Source organism: Rhinopithecus roxellana, chromosome 4 (genome assembly GCF_007565055.1).
Source record: "Rhinopithecus roxellana isolate Shanxi Qingling chromosome 4, ASM756505v1, whole genome shotgun sequence".
Classification (NCBI taxonomy): domain Eukaryota; kingdom Metazoa; phylum Chordata; class Mammalia; order Primates; family Cercopithecidae; genus Rhinopithecus; species Rhinopithecus roxellana.
In genome coordinates, this window is record NC_044552.1 from 112,883,545 (window position 1) to 112,907,468 (window position 23,924).

Genomic DNA, 23,924 nt, shown 5'->3' on the forward strand with positions numbered 1-23,924 from the left:
TCTTCTTTTTTCTTTTGGTTTCTCTTCTCGCTTCATTTCATTCATTTGATCCTCAATCGCTGATACTCTTTATTCCAGTTGATCGAGTCGGTTACTGAAGCTTGTGCATTTGTCACGTATTTCTCGTGTCATGGTTTTCATCTCTGTCATTTCGTTTATGATCTTCTCTGCATTAATTAGTCTAGCTGTCAATTCTTCCACTCTTTTTTCAAGATTTTTAGTTTCTTTGCGCTGGGTACGTAATTCTTCCTTTAGCTCTGAGAAGTTTGATGGACGAAGCCTTCTTCTCTCATCTCGTCCAAGTCATTCTCTGACCAGCTTTGATCCGTTGCTGGTGATGGGCTGCGCTCCTTTGCAGGGGGAGATGCACTCTTATTTTTTGAATTTCCAGCTTTTCTGCCCTGCTTCTTCCCCATCTTTGTGGTTTTATCTGTCTCTGGTGTTTGATGATGGTGACGTACTGATGGGGTTTTGGTATAGGTGTCCTTCCTGTTTGATAGTTTTCCTTCTGACAGTCAGAAGGACTGTCTGTTGGTCTGTTGGAGATTGCTTGAGGTCCACTCCAGACCCTGTTTGCCTGGGTATCAGCAGCAGAGGTTGCCGAAGATAGAATATTGCTGAACAGCGAGTGTACCTGTCTGATTCTTCCTTTGGAAGTTTCCTCTCAGGGGTGTACTCCACCCTGTGAGGTGTGGGGTGTCAGACTGCCCCTAGTGGGGGATGTCTCCCAGCTGGGCTACTCAGGGGTCAGGGACCCACCTGAGCAGGCAGTCTGTCCGTTATCAGATCTCTACCTCCGCGTTGGGAGATCCACGGCTCTCCCCAAAGCTGTCAGACAGAGTCGTTCGCGTCTGCACCGGCCCCCGCTGCTTCCCCTGTTGGTCTTCAGCTGTGTGCTGTCCCCAGAGGTGGAGTCTACAGAGACAGGCAGGGTTCCTTGAGCTGCTGTGAGCTCCACCCAGTTCAAGCTTCCCAGCGGCTTTGTTTACCTACTTAAGCCTCAGCAATGGCAGGCGCCCCTCCCCCAGCCTCGCTGCTGCCTTGCGGATATATCGCGGCAGACTGCTGTGTTAGCAGTGAGGGAGGCTCCGTGGGCGTGGGACCCTCCCGGCCAGGTGTGGGATATATTCTCCTGGTGTGCCTGCTTGCTTAAAGTGCAGTATTGGGGTGGGAGTTACCCGATTTTCCAGGTGTTGTGTGTCTCAGTTCCCCTGGCTAGGAAAACGGATTCCCTTCCCCCTTGCGCTTCCAGGTGAGGCGATGCCTCACCCTGCTTCAGCTCTCGCTGGTCAGGCTGCAGCAGCTGACCAGCACCGATTATCTGACACTTCCTAGTGAGATGACCCCAGTACCTCAGTTGAAAATGCAGAAATCACCGGTCTTCTGTGTCGCTCGCGCTGGGAGTTGGAGACTGGAGCTGTTCCTATTCGGCCATCTTGCTCCGCCCCAAGATCTGTAGTTTCATAGTAGTTTTAAGTTACTAAAATTTTTTTCAAGTTTCTAACTGGATTTGATGTTCAAGTTCATATATTTTTGAAAATATCATATTAAACTGTATAATCAAGCTAAGAACACTTTAGACATGAAGCATTTATAATTTTTTAAAAAAATTTCTTCAGCAAATTATCTTGCTTGAATGTATACTTTTTAGTATTGAAGAAATATGAAGTACATAGAATTCATCTAGTGTCAAACCATGAAAAACCATCATTTATGAAAAACAGCATTGAGAACTGGTGATGTTTAGTTCAAGAAAGAAAAAGTCGTACTGGAGATCTGATAGCAGTTTCCAAATATTTGAAGAATTGTTATATGTAGAAAGAAGTGCAGTTTTGTTTTCCTCTTGCCACAGAGAGATCAGTATTGGTCTTGGTCCCAGTGAGTGGGAAGTTTAACAAATAAATCTGGGGTGAATGTTAGAAAAACTTCTGTAAAACAACTAAACCTTGTCCTACCAAATGGATCACTTCCATGTGCTAGGCTTCTTCCTATACTTTGTAATTACTGTTTGTTCTTCCCACAGCACCCTTGTAAGGCAGATACTGTTATCTCCATCTTACAGATAAAAATTGAAGTGCAGGTGAACTTGCCCAAGTTTGCCTAGTATATAAATGCTGAGCTATGATTTGAACATAGGTCTGCTTGATTCTTAAACACTGCTGATGTTCAGCACAAGTCTATATGTTATGTAGATTAGTCTGGCATCAGGTAAGAATTTGGTAAGTTAGTCTAGATTGCTAACCAATTTTTCTAAAACAAAAAATTGATTTTTATTAAATTTGTATAAGTAATTATGAGCAAGTAAAATTAATATGTATCATTATGTTATTTTCTTTTGTGTGTTATAAATACCAAGTAAAAATTATGACATAGTCTGTGTTCAAGAAAATATTAAGATATAAAATACACATTTGTAGCATTATAGTATTAAGTTATTTATGTTTATAAATATAAGTTGCAAAAATGAATTCATATCTCAGATTAATTGAATGCATATTAAGAATGTATAGAAAATTTATTCCAGCATCAGTTGGATAACATAAATTATATTACCTCCAAAAAATACATATGCTTAAGAAAACATTGTTTTAATTAGAGAAAAAATTTACAGTAAAGGAGAAATGCATTCAAAACATTTACTGTTTTAAAATTTTATACTTAATAAACTATACTTTTTGCTCTATTTTCTGGGGTCCTAGTATTTCAGAGACTGCTGAAATATGTCTTATGTTTCTAAATATATTGTATAATGTCTCGCTATATTGGTGAATTGATTGTGAGATAATATTTTTTATAGTTGACTTAGAAATATGACTATTTGTATTTTTGCTGTCATGGTACATAATGTACACTTAGTCATCTGGTTTTTTAAATTATACTTTTTAATAACAGATATCTTTTAGATTTTAGGAGATGTAAAGTATTATTGATTTCTTTTAATAAAATATAGCAATTAAAGCTCTCCACAACTCAAACATAAAAGCTGATGAATATTAAGATGATTTTTAAGTGAAATTGATAAGGAATGTTTCATATTCAGAGTAGTATTCTATATATAATTCAGTAATAATAACCTGAATCTATTTATCACTTAAAAGCTTGGGTTTCTTGAGAAGAGCTACATGAGAGTCCTGAACTGGCTCCGAACTGCCAAGTGTAGATCTAATTACATAGCTTGGAGCTGTGGAAACACATCTCTCTATTGTGGATTACTTTCCTTGGCTTATTTACATAACTTCACGAATGAAGACTAGTCAATGAATTACACAGTCTTATATAGCTAGGGCAGCATAAATTAACCCTATTTGAGGTAGTTTATATTTTCATGGTGTATCTAATAAATGTTTAGCTATGTCTTTAAAGAAAAAACATGTGCTTTAGTAATATTATTGGTTGCCAAGAATATCTAATAATAAGTGCTGGTTGTTAAATGCAAATTGATACACTCATGATTAATAGACAATTTTAACATTTATCATTTTAGCCCTATTTTTAGTAAATGATAGTTTTATTGATGTAATCCAAATGTAGTAGTGTCATTTTTTTTACCTTTACCCAAAGTAAGGATGCTTTCTTTATTCCTGTTCAGTAGTACATTACAGGTGGCCCTCCATATCCATGGGTTCTACATTTGTGGATTAAACAACTTCACATGGTAAATATTTGAGGAAAAAAAGAGTGGTTGCATCTGTACTGGACATGTAGAATTTTTTTCTTGTCATTATCCCCTAAACAATACAGTATAATAACAATTTACAAAGCATTTATGTTGTATTAGATATTATCAAGACATGATATAAAGTATACAGAAAGATGTGCATAGGTTAAATGCAAATACTACACCATTTTATGTAAGGGTCTTAAGCATTTGGTATCCACAGGGAGTCCTGAAACCAGTCTCCCATGGATACCAAGGGAAGACTGTATTTTGATTAATACATTTGATTAATTTTTAATGTAGGTAGCTTAGATTTAGAAACCAATTTTGACCTCAAAGTCCGGAATTTTTTCATATGAGCTAATCTTCAGAATAGCTTATAAGTCATTTCTTTTTTAAATCACAAATTTTACACCTTCCAATAGCAGTAAAATATGCATACATGTATTTCTACAACAGTATCAAAAGACTTAGCAGCAACTTTCATTTATTAAATATCAATGAGAGGTTTGCTGTTAAATTTAAATAAAACTATCCATGAAAATTGTTTAGTTGAGTAATTGGAAGTTTGCTTGTTACCTCATATTTTAATAAAGTTGTGAATGAAAAGTATTAACTCAGCCTACTAAGCTATTGTAATTTATAAACTTTTAATTTGAAATCTCTGCTGAAAAATGAATGGTCTTTGTGAAAGCTGACCATTTTTAACACTGTAATTTCAGCAATATTTATTGAGCATCCACTGATTGGATGATAGCAGGAAGGGTGGTATGTAGACCTCAAAATTAGCAAAATGTAAGCTCTGCTGTCAGGCAGCATTCAAGGAAGAGCTATAACTTGATGGAAAGAAAGTAGGCTTTGAAATGTCAAATCTGAGATGAACTCCCTATTCTGCTTCTGAATGACTGGCAAGTTATTAAAATGCTCTGAGCTTTAGTTTTCTCTTCTGTAAAATACTAATACAATTACCTATCTCGCTATGTGGTTAACAGTAAGATAACATGTGTATTGTACCTAGTAATGGGCCTAGCACATAGTATGACCCAATAAGTGGTGTCTTTTATGATTAGTCCTAACACTGGGGTGAGCTATGTAAGCTTATGATTACACAAGGTGCAAATATGAACAAAGTGTGGTGGGAGTGATTACTTTTCCCGGGCGAGATTGGAGAAGGATCACTAGAACTGGGCTTTGCAGGTTTATAGAATTTACACAAATGCAGTCAGCAGGAGGACTAAGTGAAAAACATGGCTAACGTCCTAGAAATACACAAATGCATGGGGGTTTTAAACAACAGGAAAGGTTCAGAGAGATAACACCCAAAGGGCCAATAATGAAGAACTTTAGAGTGTTATGACCTTTAAAATCAAGTACTTTGTCATCTTTGAGAGGGAGGATCCTAATTAATTTCTGGATTATTGTATTTATTGATTTTTGGTTACTTCCTCCTATAGTTGTTCATGTAATGAATGGTGGCTTCTGTGTTCATGATCTTCCTAGACTCCAATCCTTCACCGTATAATTAGATATAAGCTCCAGAAGTACAGGGACCAGTGCTAGGCGAGCCCATTGTATGTCCGCAGTGCCTGTCACGTAATTGTTGGATAATCACAGACTAGCAGAAGAACTAAGTCAAGCACAAAAATAGTTAAAAATAAAAGATAGGCAGTGATAAATACTTAAGTGAGAGGCATCTGAATTATTTGGATGCCCAAAAGGATAAGGCATCACAGCACTTGTATCTGGAAGCAGCCAGGAAGAACTACTTAATCATAGTAGTAATGTTCATCTCTTCCATGTATGTATGAGAGTTTCTTTTTTATTTCTTAAATGAAATTTTATGAAAAATGTATAAACTTTTCAGGTAATTCAGTAGCCACAAAACTATGTTTTAAAATGTTTAAGATTTTTTCATAAGATCTATCTCACATATTTATATTAACTCAGTTTACTCAGATACACATATCTAAATGCTTTCTTGCTCATCTTCATTTTTATAAAAGAATCAAGAGCTCCTGTTTATAACTCCACCACTTTAAAATTATCAATTACAATTCCAAGATTGTCTTTAGGTTTTTTCCATGGTTTGCATACTTTTTAAAAATGTTTCTTCAAGCCACATTTTTTGACCATGTGATATGTATTCCTTTATTAAAATCAATATTGTTTTAACTATGATGGCCTTTCTCTGTTAAGTTTAAAATACTTCTCTAACATAAAAATAATTTTTCAGGTATTCCTTTTAGTAGTATCAGGTTTTTTTTGTTTTTGTTTTTGTTTTCTGAGCCTTGAAACGAATGATTTACTTTATCATTTTTTATGAGGTTATGTTTTACCTTTTCAGGTGGTATTATTTTTGTCCACATGTCCATTTCTATAAAAAGTCTGTATTGACCACCACATGCATTTGCTCTCTTCTCTGTAACTTTGAACATATGGATACTTTCCCCTTGAACTGCTGTTGATTTCTTCTGCTAGGTCATGTCTCTTTTTTCTTCCTAAAGCTTTTCCAGGTAAACTAAAATATAAATGCGCCACTTAGACCACAGGTTTCATCATCACCCTTTTCAGTGCATTGTTAAATAAGTGCATTGTTTAAGTGTTTTTTTTAGGCTTTTTACCATAAAACCCATAGCAGTAAAATAACCATAGCAAATATACTATCTTATTATGAATATATTATTATAGCCTCATTGTTATCAATTATTTCTCCTGTTCAAAATAATTTATATATTTAATTATAAAAACTATTTAGCCAGGTGAGGTGGTGTGCACCTGTAGTCCCAGCTACTTAGGAGACTGAGGCAGGAGAATCACTTGAACCTGGGAGGCGGAGGTTGCAGTGGGCTGATATCGCACCACTGAACTCCAGCCTGGCGACAGAGCGAGACTCCGTCTCAAAAAAAAAAAAAAAAAAAAAAAGAAAGAAAAGAAAAGAAAAGAGGTTACCTCCTTACAAAGGTTGCTAAACGGGAAGTGTTTTAAATTGTTTTGTATAGTGTTAAATACACATACACACACGCACATATGCATATAAGTGAGTAGAAAATAGGTGCATGGTGGTCAGTGTATAACAGTTGCATACTGGTCCGTTTAATCTTTTAGGCAAGATTAATTTTGTTTATGTTTATTCCCCTAATAATGGTGTTAATATTTACCAGCTGTGACACAGGTTCTCAAAGTTCCTGGACAAGAATATTAGCATCTTTGAACTCCTTAGAAATGCAGTTTCATGGCTTGCCCCAGACCTATATAGTCAGGAAGGAGATTGGGGGAAAGAGCAACAATCTGTGTTTTTAACAAGCTTGCCAGGTGATTTTGAAGCTTTCTAAAATTTTAGAACTACCATTTTACTAAACACAGTGTTTTCCCTTACATTAATCCTTTGATTCTTATAGTAATCCTGTGATAGATTATAACTCTTTTTGTATGTTCTGGGGGAAATAAGAATTGAAGAGGTTAAATAATATATTCTAACTCACATTGATATTTAGCAGTACTCCAAGGAAGAATTTTCAAATCTTTTTCAAATAATACGTCCATCTTTCCTTTGAATGCATCCTAAAACGGTATGTGTTACTTAAGCATTCCAGTTTTTTGAATCATTATTTTCTGAGCTTTTACTCCTTTATTAATTTTAATCTGTATCTCATGTGAAAAACACTTTCTTTGACAGATCAACTAACAGGACCAGAACTCAAATTTACTTACTTTTTTTCCCCAAGTACAGGCATGGTTCCATCATATATTTTAAAAATAAATGGCTTTTGCAGTTTATGACCACATTCTGCCTACTTTTGTTTCTATGTGAACTTTTCCATAATAAAAATAAAACAATAGGAAAAATGCCTTTTGAAACTAAAAATAAGTATATAAAATACTTTTAAATGCATAACCTAAAAACTCAAATAAAAGTATTAACAGTTTCATAAAACAATCTAAATTTGCCATCATTATTGACTTAATCTTACTATTCTGTTCTTATTTTAATGACACACACCAGTTTAACTGATGCTCAGTTACCAAAAAGTGTTTCTAATATTAATTTGGAGTTATTTCTGTCAAATGAAACAATGCTGTCCTATTACTTGTAATTTTCATATGAGTCTATTTAAGTTAATTAACCAAATTAGAAAACCATAAAATCAGATGTGTTTATGGAGACCCAAAACCTTGTAATGACTTCAGTTGGAGCTTCAACACATGAAATTTTTAATTTAAAAAAAAAGTTTATTTTACTTAACACTGACATGATGGATCCTTTAATAAAAAGAAATTGTTACTTTAAGTTGTAACTAATATTTCTCTTGTCTGCAGTAGAAAATAATTTGCAAAATGAAAAGTTGACAAGTAAGACTGAAATAATTAATGAAGATTTAGGTCATATTTTATTTTCCCTTATGTTCTCCATATCTGCTAATTCAACAAGATTTACATAATGTGGCATTTGAATTATGGAGAATGGAAATCTGGTAGCATTATAAAACTCTGGCCCATCTGGGAAATAATGTTGGTGCTATATTAGTTATATAAAATACCTTAAAATTTCCTGATATTTCATATGTATAGGTAAATAAAGGTATTATTGGGGGATTCTTAAAACATCTTTGTAATCGTGGTTTTATTTTACCTTTTAATCCTCTTTCAGCTTCAGAGGGGAAAATTAAGTTGGTAGTAATTATTAACCAATTTCATACAGTAGTGCTGTGGTCATTTCAGTAGTTGTTAATAATTCAATTTCTAGATCCCTCCCTTAGATTTCCTTACTCAGCTGGCTTTAAAGGAGGACCCAGAAATCTATTTTAGTAAGCAGCAACAGTGATTCGGATGTAGTAGTCCCTAGGTCTCACTGTGAGAAACTTTAGAAGAGAATGTACTCCTTCAAGCTAACACACTAAAAATAACAAAATTAAATATTCCAAATACTACTGTAGCCTCCTTTATGCAACTTTAACCTTGGAATGATAGGAATGATTATCAGAGAATTTTCTCCCCATAACAGTAATGTACACATTTAGATCTTTGAAACATAGTTATCATAGTATCCCTGGTGCTGTACTAAGCACTTGGTACCGTATTTGGCACATAGTAGGAACTGCATAAATATCTTGGGATGGATGAATGAAGAAAACCAAGTAGCTCCATGTTTAGGGTTCCCACATTATCCTCACATTATCTTCTCTTTGGTTCAGCTGCCTCAGTTATGTGTACAATTTTATCTTTCTCCTTAAATTATACAGGTTTTTCATAGAAGAGACCACATCTTGTCTATTTTCATCTCTATTTTTAACTCTTTTTTACACATACATGCCTACTAAATACTTATCAAGTAAAAAATATTTTGTGATTATTTAATTCAGCATACTAGATTCTCATCTCCATGAGGACAGGGGCTTTGTCTCTCGTTTTCATGGTAGTTTTATCAGAACTTGCTACCTAATGCATGTTCAGAAGCATATGAATGAATGAATGACGAATGAATTAACAAAATAAGAAGTAACTTCATTTTAATTCCAGTTTTCTTAAAATTAATTTGGGGGTTAATGAGGTTTTCTGGGTGGTAAAATTTATTTTTATAGAAGAGAAAAAAAAATCTGCCTTGCTCTTTAAGAAGAAACTTACAGTGGAAATGTCCCTACCGTTTGTAAGAGATAGAATGATAGAATTTGACAAATTCTGAAACTGATGAATCTTCAGCAGGACAGAATTTTCTATCTTATCATTAAATAGTGTATATCAGTCATTATGAAAATATCACAATTTGAACCTATGTGGCAGTTCGTAACATCCTGTGAAGTAAAGATGTTTACCCATGAAAGCCTAATGAGCCTATCAAAAATCAAGAGATTTGTTTTCCTTAGTTGAAAAGTAAGGAAAACAGAATGTCCCAGTACCTGCAAAACTTTCTGAAATAAATTCTATTAGTGTATTCTTTTTAAAATATTCTTTTTTTCTTTCTTTCTTTCTTTTCTTTTCTTTTTTTTTTTTTTTTTGAGACAGCTCTGTTGCCAGGCTGGAGTGCAGTGGCGTCATCCCGGCTCACTGCACCCTCCGCCTCCCGGGTTCAAGTGATTCTCCTGCCTCAGCCTCCTGAGTAGTTGAGATTACAGGCACGCACCACCATGCCCAGCTAATTTTTGTATTTTTAGTAGAGACGGGGTTTTTTACCATGTTGGCCACGACGGTCTCAATCTCTTGACCGTGTGATCCACCTGCCTTGGCCTCCCAAAGTGCTGGGATTACAGGTGTGAGCTGCCATGCCCAGCCTTAAAATATTCTTATTATATTTCTTTTCAAAACATATTAGTATCAGTAAATAAGTTGAAGCTCTGATAAAGTATGAAATCTCAAGGTTTATGCCTTTGGTAACTGTAATTAGCTTATTAAATTTCTCCTGATGACTTGCAGTGCTTTTTGTTTTTCTGTAAACATTTTGAGTTTTTTTTTTTTGTTTTGTTTCATTTTGAGGAACTTCTTATTCTCCAAATTATCTGTTCTCCTTTACTTTGAATGTACCTAAAATAATATTACTTATGTAAGCATTCCAGTTTCTTGAATGATTGTTATCTGACATTTTACTGTGAATTTTAGTAAGCATCTTATATGTGGAACACTTACCTTGACAAATTTGTAGACATAAGGTTATTATGACTTAAATATAGAGATACCTCTATGGAGGTATAGATACCTTTGTGTCACCCTGTCTCCTTTCTGGTCAAATCCCAGACCTCATTTTGCTTTTCATTTTTGTTAGCCCTCAAAATGATCCTTTGTTTTACTTAGGTCAGCTCACATGAACCTATCAATTCCCTGACTAGATACAGTCTTTGAATATCCTCATAAATGTGTAGCCTGCAAAAAACATGAAAGTTTTAGCTTCCAGAAAAATGTAATTAACAGAGGAGTATAGGGGAGATATTGAGAAGAGGGGCAAAGATTAGAACGTCCAAGTTGCTTGAGGCCTAAGCGGAATACTTTAGTGATTCCAGATATTTAAATGTGTGAGTTTAGTTGAAAGCAGGGGCTAGGGAAACGTTTCTTTAAGTTATTTACTGCACCCACACTTAATATCTTCAGATTGTATATTCCAGATTGTTAACAGTGTTAAAGTTGTTTAAAGTTGCTTTTATTCACACCAGATAAAATTGAAAAAGAGCAGTCTATATGAAAAAAATAATTTTTTTTTATTTTTTTGTTTTTTTTATTTTTTATTATATTTTAAGTTCTAGGGTACATGTGCATAACGTGCAGGTTTGTTACATATGTATATCTGTGCCATGTTGGTGTGCTGCACCCATCAACTCGTCAGCACCCATCAATTCATCATTTATATCATGTATAACTCCCCAGTGCAATCCCTCCCCCCTCCCCCCTCCCCATGATAGGCCCCGGTGTGTGATGTTCCCCATCCCGAGTCCAAGTGATCTCATTGTTCAGTTCCCACCTATGAGTGAGAACATGCGGTGTTTGGTTTTCTCTTCTTGTGATAGTTTGCTAAGAACGATGGTTTCCAGCTGCATCCATGTCCCTACAAAGTACGCAAACTCATCCTTTTTTATGGCTGCATAGTATTCCATGGTGTATATGTGCCACATTTTCTTAATCCAGTCTGTCACAGATGGATATTTGGGTTGATTCCAAGTCTTTGCTATTGTGAATAGTGCTGCAATAAACATACGTGTGCGTGTGTCTTTGTAGTAGAATAATTTATAATCCTTTGGGTATATACCCAGTAGTGGGATGGCTGGGTCATATGGTACATCTAGTTCTAGATCCTTGAGGAATTGCCATACTGTTTTCCATAATGGTTGAACTAGTTTACAATCCCACCAACAGTGTAAAAGTGTTCCTATTTCTCCACATGCTCTCCAACAACTGTTGTTTCCTGATTTTTTAATGATTGCCATTCTAGCTGGTGTGAGATGGTATCTCATTGTGGTTTTGATTTGCATTTCTCTGATGGCGAGTGATGATGAGCATTTTTTCATGTGTCTGTTGGCTGTATGAATGTCTTCTTTTGAGAAATGTCTGTTCATATCCTTTGCCTACTTTTTGATGGGGTTGTTTGTTTTTTTCTTGTATATTGTTTGAGTTATTTGTAGATTCTGGATATTAGCCCTTTGTCAGATGAGTAGATTGCAAAAATTTTCTCCCATTCTGTAGGTTGCCTGTTCACTCTGATGGTAGTTTCTTTTGCTGTGCAGAAGCTCTTTAGTCTAATCAAAAACCATTTGTCAGTTTTGGCTTTTGCTGCCGTTTCTTTTGGTGTTTTAGACATGAAGTCCTTGCCCATGCCTATGTCCTGAATGGTACTACCTAGATTTTCTTCTAGGGTTTTTATGGTATTAGGTCTCCCCCTGCAAAGGAGCGCAGCCCATCGCCAGCAATGGATCGAAGCTGGTCAGAGAATGACTTTGACGAGATGAGAGAAGAAGGCTTCAGTCCATCAAACTTCTCAGAGCTAAAGGAGGAATTACATACCCAGCACAAAGAAACTAAAAATCTTGAAAAAAGAGTGGAAGAATTGACAGCTAGACTAATTAATGCAGAGAAGGTCATAAACGAAATGACAGAGATGAAAACCATGACACGAGAAATACGTGACAAATGCACAAGCTTCAGTAACCGACTCGATCAACTGGAAGAAAGAGTATCAGCGATTGAGGATCAAATGAATGAAATGAAGTGAGAAGAGAAACCAAAAGAAAAAAGAAGAAAAAGAAATGAACAAAGCCTACAAGAAGTATGGGATTACGTAAAAAGACTAAATCTACGTCTGATTGGGGTGCCTGAAAGTGAGGGGGAAAATGGAACCAAGTTGGAAAACACTCTTCAGGATATCATCCAGGAGAACTTCCCCAACCTAGTAGGGCAGGCCAACATTCAAATTCAGGAAATACAGAGAATGCCACAAAGATACTCCTCCAGAAGAGCAACTCCAAGACACATAATTGCCAGATTCACCAAAGTTGAAATGAAGGAAAAAATCTTAAGGGCAGCCAGAGAGAAAGGTCGGGTTACCCACAAAGGGAAGCCCATCAGACTAACAGCAGATCTCTCGGCAGAAACTCTACAAGCCAGAAGAGAGTGGGGGCCAATATTCAACGTTCTTAAAGAAAAGAATTTTCAACCCAGAATTTCATATCCAGCCAAAATAAGTTTCATCAGTGAAGGAGAAATAAAATCCTTTACAGATAAGCAAATGCTTAGAGATTTTGTCACCACCAGGCCTGCCTTACAAGAGACCCTGAAGGAAGCCCTAAACATGGAAAGGAACAACCAGTACCAGCCATTGCAAAAACATGCCAAAATGTAAAGACCATCGAGGCTAGGAAGAAACTGCATCAACTAACGAGCAAAATAACCAGTTAATATCATAATGACAGGATCAAGTTCACACATAACAATATTAACCTTAAATGTCAATGGACTAAATGCTCCAATTAAAAGACACAGACTGGCAAACTGGATAAAGAGTCAAGACCCATCAGTCTGCTGTATTCAGGAGACCCATCTCACATGCAGAGACATACATAGGCTCAAAATAAAGGGATGGAGGAAGATCTACCAAGCAAATGGAGAACAAAAAAAAGCAGGGGTTGCAATACTAGTCTCTGATAAAACAGACTTTAAACCATCAAAGATCAAAAGAGACAAAGAAGGCCATTACATAATGGTAAAGGGATCAATTCAACAGGAAGAGCTAACTCTCCTAAATATATATGCACCCAATACAGGAGCACCCAGATTCATAAAGCAAGTCCTTAGAGACTTACGAAAAAAATAATTTTTATCACACTAATGGCTTTTTGGGAATGCTGGGATTGAGCTGATTGTGATGGAAGGTAGAGGTCAAAGAAGAAACTTACAGAGGAAAGAGGCAGGTACTGACAAGCAGCAAAGGCATGCTGCTAAACACTCCCTAATTCTCTTCAGTTGTATTCACACCGTGCCTAGTGACTGTCCCTGAAGATGCATTTTTTTCCCCACTTCTCCTTGACACAGCATTCAGACACACACCCCTTCTGTAATTCAGATAACCTCAGTCACTTCATGAATAATTCCACAGGAAGGCTTGCCACACAGAGAATTCCAAGTACTTCTGTAGAAGCATTTTTATCTCCAGCAGTCCCCTAACCTTTGTATTTTAAGTGATTGTTCTTAGACATGATTTTGTCCAAGGAAGAGTTTTCTTTATTGTTTTCAATTTCTTGAAACATCTTTATGGAATTGGAAATTTCACTGAATGTAGTAATCTTCCAGTGAGAAAACTCTCAAATATTTTTTTATGCTGTCTCTATAATAAGTGATTATGATAATAAATTATGTATTCAAAAGAGAAACATACAAATTAAACTCCAAATTTTATAGACTCCACAAACGTCTATCAACTTGTAAGCTAAATTTTATTTAACTTGCCTTTTTCCTTTATACACTTTGTTCTAAAATAAGGATATATTGGAGAATTCATAAATTTGTGATTTTGTTTTGAGAAATTAATAGTTGTTTATATGGAATGATATCCAGGCTACTATTAAGCTATAATTTAATTAATTGGAATAGTAAATAAACAGCTTTTCTTCTTTTCAGGTGATGGTGTTTGTACATGCTCGAAATGCCACTGTAAGAACAGCTATGTCTCTAATAGAAAGAGCAAAAAATTGTGGCCATATTCCCTTCTTTTTTCCTACCCAAGGACATGACTATCTACTTGCAGAAAAACAGGTAAGAAACAAAGAGGACAAGAATTAAAGCAGGTAACATGCCACATATCCCAGGTATTTTATATGTGAAAGATCTACAGTCTCAAATTCCAAGAAGTTAATTTTACAGATTTATGATGTTATAATCTTGACTTTTTTCTTGACTTAATGATCTTTTATTAAAAGGTTTCACTGTATGATGTAACACTTATCATTCCTTTCTATATGGTTATAATTGAAGTGTTTAGTCCTGCTCTTTAAAATATAGTTAAAATATAAAATGCAGTTAAATTTCATATCCTATGTTAACATCTAATGGGTTTATTATTGTACTTCTAAATAATTAATACTTTTTAAAAATTTCTCAGTTTTGATTTCTAAGGTTAATATTGACAGACATAACCTAAATAAGTAAGGCTTTTTTTTTTTTTTTTTTTTTTTTTTAAACAATGTGAAGGAATTCTGAGCCAAAAAGTTTGTAAACAGCTGCCTTGTTATTCAATGTACATATGCTCAAAGGACAAAAAGGTCTTGGGATCACCTGCATCCTTGTTAAAAAGGGAGACCTTTAGGCCCCAACCCAAACTCACCAAACCAGAATCTACATTTTAACTAGATCCTCAGGTGATTTTGTACACATTACAGTTTAAGAAGCACTCCTCCTGGTAATTTGAGTATTGGTAGTATCTTAAGATTTATATCAGATTTTATTTTATTTAACTATATCAGGTAATTATTTAGATCAAGATCAAGACACCTTTGGGCCAAAGGTGTCCACCTGTTTTATAATTAAAGTTTTATCAGAACATAAACATACCAGTTTCTTTATTGTCTGACTTTTTTTGCACTACCGGAGAAGAATAGAGTTGTTGTGATAGCTACTATAAATTACTTTCTGTTTCTTTGCAGAAAAAGTATGCTGACTCCTGCTTTAAAGCTGTGAAAATAAATTATGAAATAAAAAAAATCTGTTGGCATAAAATGATAACTTTAAATTTTTCATATGTATATAAAATGTAAGATTTAACTGATTGGTTACCGAACAGCTGCTAGCTGCCAGACATTGTGCTATGCCCTTTTATATTTATTATCCAAGTAAAATATATTTAATTGCAACTGTACTATAAATTTCACCATTTTATATTGATATTTTAAATTCTATATTAAGCTGATGTCAGTTGTTTTGAAAATCAGACTCTCAGTTTAGAAATACAAAATTTATTCATTTTCTATATTTTTTTACTTTTGTTACATAACATTTATTGTACAGATTGTACAGCTTTGTGTCCTTCCAGTTATTTATTAATCATGAATTTATGAGAGTCTTTGAAAAGTCAAGTTGGTATTCATAAGTCTTGTTTCATTTCTTTGGAAATATGAAACAACTCTATGCTGTTTAAAAACCAAACCTTGAGAGCCATCTTGTGGATTTCTGGTTTCTTTATCCATCTCAATTCAGAGAACTATTGCTAATTTAAATAATTCAGGTTTATTATTTAATTGTTGTTATTGTAATGCTTAACATTTATTAAGTGGTCACTAGTGTCGGGCATTGTTTTTATTACTGTATATAACTCATTCAATCCTTATAACCTATGATATTGCTGGTATTATCCCTTGATATGGTATATGTGTGAATCAAATATAGTATGAAATACTCTAGAGCATATTACAATAATTTATATGGAGACATTTTCAAATGATGTTTATTTAAGGCAATGTTACCAAGCACAAGTTCACAGATCATTGTGCTGGAAGAAAAATAACAGAGAAATGGAAAGTTTTGATACAATTGGGTAGATTTGAAAATCCCTAGTCATTTTTATCATAGCTTTTTAATATTTTTATTGTACTTGATTTTTATCCTGATCCAACTATTATTGGACTTTTTTTTTTCCAAGAAGAATGAATTGCACACACATTTATTAAGAACATTATCCTATTCACCATTATATTCCCAGACTTTCATAGAGTATTTGTCTGATAGTAGGTATCCCAGAATTACTTTTTTTCTTAGCTTTTATTCTTCCGAGACTGACATTATAATAGATGTTTCACTTTAATTTTCTCATCTGACCTGCACCATTGTGCTGTCCTTTAAGATTCTTATTCCCATTTTACAGATAAGGAAATGAAAACTGAGAAAGTAAATAATTTTCACAGAGAATCTCATATTAAATAGTGAAGCCGTGATTTGAGACAGTCTGACTCCAAAGTCCACCATTTTCACTATACTGTGTCCTGTTTGTTCCAAAGCAAACAGATCACATCCAATCTGGGACTTTCTGAAGACCTTAGGGCATGGAGTCTTTTTTTTTTTTTTTTTTTTAATAAAATAGAAGAACATTTCCATTTCTTCAACCTAACTATATCCCTCACTTCTCCTAAAGAGAGATTTTAAAGAGTGAAACCCTCCACAGTGCATATTGTACCAAAAGATAAGGTCATCTTAATATTTTCTCAAAGCTCTAGAATTTAAGAGTATTTGTCTAGTGCTAGTGGTACCTTCCTTCGTATTTCTTGAAGTGCCTTTGAACTTAAATGGTATTAACATTCTAGCAATTTGAAGGGAGCTATTATCATCGTGGTGGAAGATATTTCCCATGTTTTTGAAAAATGGGAAATTAAGAACCTAAAACATTAAAATTTAATTAGAAGGTAAATTTAATAAAAATCTAAATAGAAGGTAAATTTCTGTGTACGATGGTACACAGAAATTTAGCCTCATGCCTTCTGTTATATGACTTAATCCCTACCATGCCACAGTGATGCTTTACCCCAAGTGTTTAATGTAATCACCTCAATTCCTGACTTACTAAGATCTTTAAAAGCACTTCTTTACAGTTTCATTTAACACAATATATTTTTTATTTGTATAAATAACAAAACTCCATTAAGAAAATCCTCCTTCTGTGTATGTATTTGTGTGTACGCACATGTGCATGTAATAAGTCTGTTTCTATGCCTTAGCTGCAACTGAAATGATTCTTTTCTCTCTGTAAGTAATAGTTACACCTCAGGACTTCTCATATAATTTTGCCCTTTATTATCAAAGTCACCCCCAGGGGAAAAACTACCTATATTTCCAGATTTGTCCACTGAAACAAGAATGTAGGGAAAGGAAAGGAAAGTCTCCCAAGAGTAGTTTAACCTTCAGAAATGGAGCTTGGGGATCTCCCAGGACACAGGAATATCTCAGGATGTACAAATGATGCCCAAACCAACAGAACACATTCACAAAAAGGTCTGGTTGTGATTTTACCTGTAGAAGGTTTATGGCCTTGAACATCTGAACATTTCTGAAATGTACTTTCTCTTCTATCAAATGGAATAATAATGGAGTAAATAATACCTAGTCTAGTTATTTACTATGAGAAACAGATAGAATAATGTATGAAATTATTTTGGAAACTGAACAATGATAAGACTTTACCTATCATAGAAATTTATTTTTAGAAAATATATATATACTAATAACTAAATTTCAAAATGGCAAAAGGATAATAGTGACCACTTACTACCTTTTTTTTTTTGAGACAGAGTCTCGCTCGGTCTCCCAGGCTGGAGTGCAGTGACGGGATCTCAGCTCACTGCAAGCTCCGCCTCCTGGGTTCACGCCATTCTCCTGCCTCAGCCTCCCGAGTAGCTGGGACTACAGGCGCCTGCCACCTCGCCCGGCTAGTTTTTTGTATTTTTTAGTAGAGACGGGGTTTCACCGTGTTAGCCGGGATGGTCTCGATCTCCTGACCTCGTGATCCGCCCGTCTCGGCCTCGCAAAGTGCTGGGATTACAGGCTTGAGCCACCGCGTCCGGTCTCACTTACTACTTTTATACTCTCCCCCACAAAGATTGTGTCTTAAGAAACCACTGTTTTCTATAAAATAGAACATACCTCAAGGAATAGCAGCAGTGTATGTTTATAAAAGTAAGTATATAATTAAAGATGCATATATTTTAGTTATTAAGCCATTGTTTTCAACTGTGATTTTAATTTTAAGTTAAATGAATCCTTCAGTTAGAATTTTCAGATTCTGTTTTACTTGAAATCTCAGTCAAATCAATTTTTTCCATTAGGGACAAATTTTTAACAGGCTTTAACTGTTTTCATACTGGATTGAGTATTCCCACCCATCCCTTTACCGTATATTTCTGATTTATGGCCCTGATGTGAGTTCAGTATTTTTACATATATCAGTGATGTTAAGAGTTTGTCTTTTAGTTAGAATTTCTATCACGTAATAAGCCTTGTGTCAGTTAAAGCAATAGGAAGAATCCAATAGTAATATGTACCCTCAAGCTGCTTTAAAGTATAATTTTCTGACTTTTTATTATGTAGATCTATCAATCATTTCCTTGTTTTTATAAGTTCAGCTTTAGCCTTTGCCTAAATCAATGGCAACTGGAATCAATGCCAATTTGATTTAGTTATCGATGCTTACTATTACAGCTTGCTTTATTTTTGCTTGAGCAGCTTCAGTGTCCCTATGCCCAAGTAAAATAAGAATCATCTCTTCCTAGAAGAGATGGTATCTGTTAACTAAAGATAGCATAACAGACTATTAGTAGCAGGAATGGTTAATAGCCCTCTTTCTGTTACTTTTTTTTTACTTTAAATATATGCAAAATGTCATCTTCACAGAGTTTATTCTTTCCCTGCCATATCTTATCAACCTCTTTTCCTCTTGGAGGCTAATATAATAATTTTTTTGTCAGTTACCACCACATAGGATGTCAAAAGTTTATTAGTATTATTTAAATAAAATGAAACAAAATTGTAAAAAAAAAAAAAATACAACTGTTTGCTTAATTGCATTTTTGGGAACATGACTTTTCTGTTTTCAAAGGGAGATAACCTCATATAAAATATAAACTTTGGATCTAAGCAAACCTGTGTTTTAATGTTGATTCACACATTCTGCCTTTTTAACATCCTCAAGCTACATTTCATCACGTACAAAGTGGCAATGGTACCTATATTTTAAGATTTTTGTGGCCTGGTGTGGTGGCTCATACCTGTAATCGCAGTACTTTGGGAGGCTGAGGTGGGCAGATCACCTGAGGTCAGGAGTTTGAGATCAGCTTGGCAACATGGTGAAACCCAGTCTCTACTAAAAATACAAAAAAAGCCATGCATGGTGGCATGCATCTGTAGTCCCAACTACTTGGGAAGGCTGAGGCAGGAGAATTACTTGAACCTGGGAGGCAGAGGTTGCAGTGAGCCAAGATCGCGCCACTGCGACTCCAACCTGGGTGACAGAGGGAGGCTCTGTCTCAAAAAAAAAAAAAAAAAAAAAAGAAAGAAAAAGAAAAATTCTGTAATAAATAAGGTAACATATACCTTGCCTAACACAGGGTAGAAATTCTGTAAATGTTTACCCATAAGCTTTGAAGAGGAAAAAGACAACAGTTTTAAACAATAATAGATGTGACAAAAATTAAATTTAATGCTTTGGAACAATAAAAAATAATGGGAGGGGCGGAGCAAGATGGCCGAATAGGAGCAGCTCCAGTCTCCAACTCCCAGCGCGAGCGACACAGAAGACCGGTGATTTCTGCATTTTCAACTGAGGTACTGGGGTCATCTCACTAGGGAGTGCCGGACAATCGGTGCTGGTCAGCTGCTGCAGCCTGACCAGCGAGAGCTGAAGCAGGGCGAGGCATCGCCTCACCTGGAAGCGCAAGGGGGAAGGGGATCCGTTTTCCTAGCCAGGGGAACTGAGACACACAACACCTGGAAAATCGGGTAACTCCCACCCCAATACTGCGCTGTAAGCATACAGGCACACCAGGAGAATATATCCCAATCCTGGCCGGGAGGGTCCCACGCCCACGAAGCCTCCCTCACTGCTAACACAGCAGTCTGCCGCGATCTATCCGCAAGGCAGCAGCGAGGCTGGGGGAGGGGCGCCCGCCATTGCTGAGGCTTAAGTAGGTAAACAAAGCCGCTGGGAAGCTCGAACTGGGTGGAGCTCACAGCAGCTCAAGGAAGCCTGCCTGTCTCTGTAGTCTCCACCTCTGGGGACAGCGCATAGCTGAAGACCAACAGGGGAAGTAGCGGGAGCCAGTGTAGACGCGAACGACTCTGTCTGACAGCTTTGGGGAGAGCCGTGGATCTCCCAACGCGGAGGTTGAGATCTGAGAACGGACAGACTGCCTGCTCAGGTGTGTCCCTGACCCCTGAGTAGCCTAGCTGGGAGAAATCCCCCACTAGGGGCAGTCTGACACCCCACACCTCACAGGGTGGAGTACGCCCCTGAGAGGAAACTTCCAAAGGAAGAATCAGACAGGTACACTCGCTGTTCAGCAATATTCTATCTTCGGCAACCTCTGCTGCTGATACCCAGGCAAACAGGGTCTGAAGTGGACCTCAAGCAATCTCCAACAGACAAACAGACAGTCCTTCTGACTGTCAGAAGGAAAACTATCAAACAGGAAGGACACCTATACCAAAACCCCATCAGTACGTCACCACCATCAAAGACCGGAGACAGATAAAACCACAAAGATGGGGAAGAAGCAGGGCAGAAAAGCTGGAAATTCAAAAAATAAGAGCGCATCTCCCCCTGCGAAGGAGCGCAGCCCATCGCCAGCAACGGATCAAAGCTGGTCAGAGAATGACTTGGACGAGAGGAGAGAAGAAGGCTTCAGTCCATCAAACTTATCAGAGCTAAAGGAGGAATTACGTACCCAGCGCAAAGAAACTAAAAATCTTGAAAAAAGAGTGGAAGAATTGACAGCTAGACTAATTAATGCAGAGAAGATCATAAACGAAATGACAGAGATGAAAACCATGACACGAGAAATACGTGACAAATGCACAAGCTTCAGTAACCGACTCGATCAACTGGAAGAAAGAGTATCAGCGATTGAAGATCAAATGAATGAAATGAAGCGAGAAGAGAAACCAAAAGAAAAAAGAAGAAAAAGAAATGAGCAAAGCCTGCAAGAAGTATGGGATTACGTAAAAAGACCAAATCTACGTCTGATTGGGGTGCCTGAAAGTGAGGGCGAAAATGGAACCAAGTTGGAAAACACTCTTCAGGATATCATCCAGGAGAACTTCCCCAACCTAGTAGGGCAGGACAACATTCAAATTCAGGAAATACAGAGAACGCCACAAAGATACTCCTCCAGAAGAGCAACTCCAAGACACATCATTGCCAGATTCACCAAAGTTGAAATGAAGGAAAAAATCTTAAGGGCAGCCAGAGAGAAAGGTCGGGTAACCCACAAAGGGAAGCCCATCAGACTAACAGCAGATCTCTCGGCAGAAACTCTACAAGCCAGAAGAGAGTGGGGGCCAATATTCAACGTTCTTAAAGAAAAGAATTTTCAACCCAGAATTTCATATTCAGCCAAACTAAGTTTCATAAGTGAAGGAGAAATAAAATCCTTTACAGATAAGCAAATGCTTAGAGATTTTGTCACCACCAGGCCTGCCTTACAAGAGACCCTGAAGGAAGCCCTGAACATGGAAAGGAACAACCGGTACCAGCCATCACAAAAACATGCCAAAATGTAAAGACCATCGAGGCTAGGAAGAAACTGCATCGACTAACGAGCAAAATAACCAGTTAATATCATAATGGCAGGATCAAGTTCACACATAACAATATTAACCTTAAATGTTAATGGACTAAATGCTCCAATTAAAAGACACAGACTGGCAAACTGGATAAAGAGTCAAGACCCATCAGTCTGCTGTATTCAGGAGACCCATCTCACATGCAGAGACATACATAGGCTCAAAATAAAGGGATGGAGGAAGATCTACCAAGCAAATGGAGAACAAAAAAAAGCAGGGGTTGCAATCCTTGTCTCTGATAAAACAGACTTCAAACCATCAAAGATCAAAAGAGACAAAGAAGGCCATTACATAATGGTAAAGGGATCAATTCAACAGGAAGAGCTAACTCTCCTAAATATATATGCACCCAATACAGGAGCACCCAGATTCATAAAGCAAGTCCTTAGAGACTTACAAAGAGACTTAGACTCCCATACAATAATAATGGGAGACTTCAACACTCCACTGTCAACATTAGACAGATCAACGAGACAGAAAGTTAACAAGGATATCCAGGAATTGAACTCATCTCTGCACCAAGCGGACCTAATAGACATCTATAGAACTCTCCACCCCAAATCAACAGAATATACATTCTTCTCAGCACCACATCGCACTTATTCCAAAATTGACCACATAATTGGAAGTAAAGCACTCCTCAGCAAATGTACAAGAACAGAAATTATAACAAACTGTCTCTCAGACCACAGTGCAATCAAACTAGAACTCAGGACTAAGAAACTCAATCAAAACCGCTCAACTACATGGAAACTGAACAACCTGCTCCTGAATGACTACTGGGTACATAACGAAATGAAAGCGGAAATAAAGATGTTCTTTGAAACCAATGAGAACAAAGATACAACATACCAGAATCTCTGGGACACATTTAAAGCAGTGTGTAGAGGGAAATTTATAGCACTAAATGCCCACAAGAGAAAGCAGGAAAGATCTAAAATTGACACTCTAACATCACAATTAAAAGAACTAGAGAGGCAAGAGCAAACACATTCAAAAGCTAGCAGAAGGCAAGAAATAACTAAGATCAGAGCCGAACTGAAGGAGATAGAGACACAAAAAACCCTCCAAAAAATCAATGAATCCAGGAGTTGGTTTTTTGAAAAGATCAACGAAATTGACAGACCGCTAGCAAGGCTAATAAAGAAGAAAAGAGAGAGGAATCAAATAGATGCAATAAAAAATGATAAAGGGGATATCACCACTGACCCCACAGAAATACAAACTACCATCAGAGAATACTATAAACGCCTCTATGCAAATCAACTAGAAAATCTAGAAGAAATGGATAAATTCCTGGACACTTACACTCTCCCAAGGCTAAACCAGGAAGAAGTTGAATCCCTGAATAGACCAATAGCAGGCTCTGAAATTGAGGCAACAATTAATAGCCTACCCACCAAAAAAAGTCCAGGACCAGATGGATTCACAGCTGAATTCTACCAGAGGTACAAGGAGGAGCTGGTACCATTCCTTCTGAAACTATTCCAATCAATAGAAAAAGAGGGAATCCTCCCTAACTCATTTTATGAGGCCAACATCATCCTGATACCAAAGCCTGGCAGAGACACATCAAAAAAAGAGAATTTTAGACCAATATCCCTGATGAACATTGATGCAAAAATTCTCAATAAAATACTGGCAAACCGGATTCAGCAGCACATCAAAAAGCTTATCCACCATGATCAAGTGGGCTTCATCCCTGGGATGCAAGGCTGGTTCAACATTCGGAAATCAATAAACGTAATCCAGCATATAAACAGAACCAAAGACAAGAACCACATGATTGTCTCAATAGATGCAGAAAAGGCTTTTGACAAAATTCAACAGCCCTTCATGCTAAAAACGCTCAATAAATTCGGTATTGATGGAACGTACCTCAAAATAATAAGAGCTATTTATGACAAACCCACAGCTAATATCATACTGAATGGGCAAAAACTGGAAAAATTCCCTTTGAAAACTGGCACAAGACAGG

General features: G+C 36.4%; 1 protein-coding gene across 4 annotated transcripts in view; it reads left to right on the top strand.

Moving 5' to 3' along the window:
- ASCC3 (activating signal cointegrator 1 complex subunit 3) overlaps positions 1-23,924 on the top strand; it is a 418,508-nt gene that overhangs the window by 207,209 nt on the left and 187,375 nt on the right. For all 4 annotated transcript variants that reach the window (XM_010389420.2, XM_030928567.1, XM_010389421.2 and 1 more), the window contains one exon: positions 14,249-14,383. In XM_010389420.2, the coding sequence (XP_010387722.1) occupies positions 14,249-14,383 (135 nt within the window). The remainder of the gene's footprint in view (positions 1-14,248; positions 14,384-23,924) is intronic.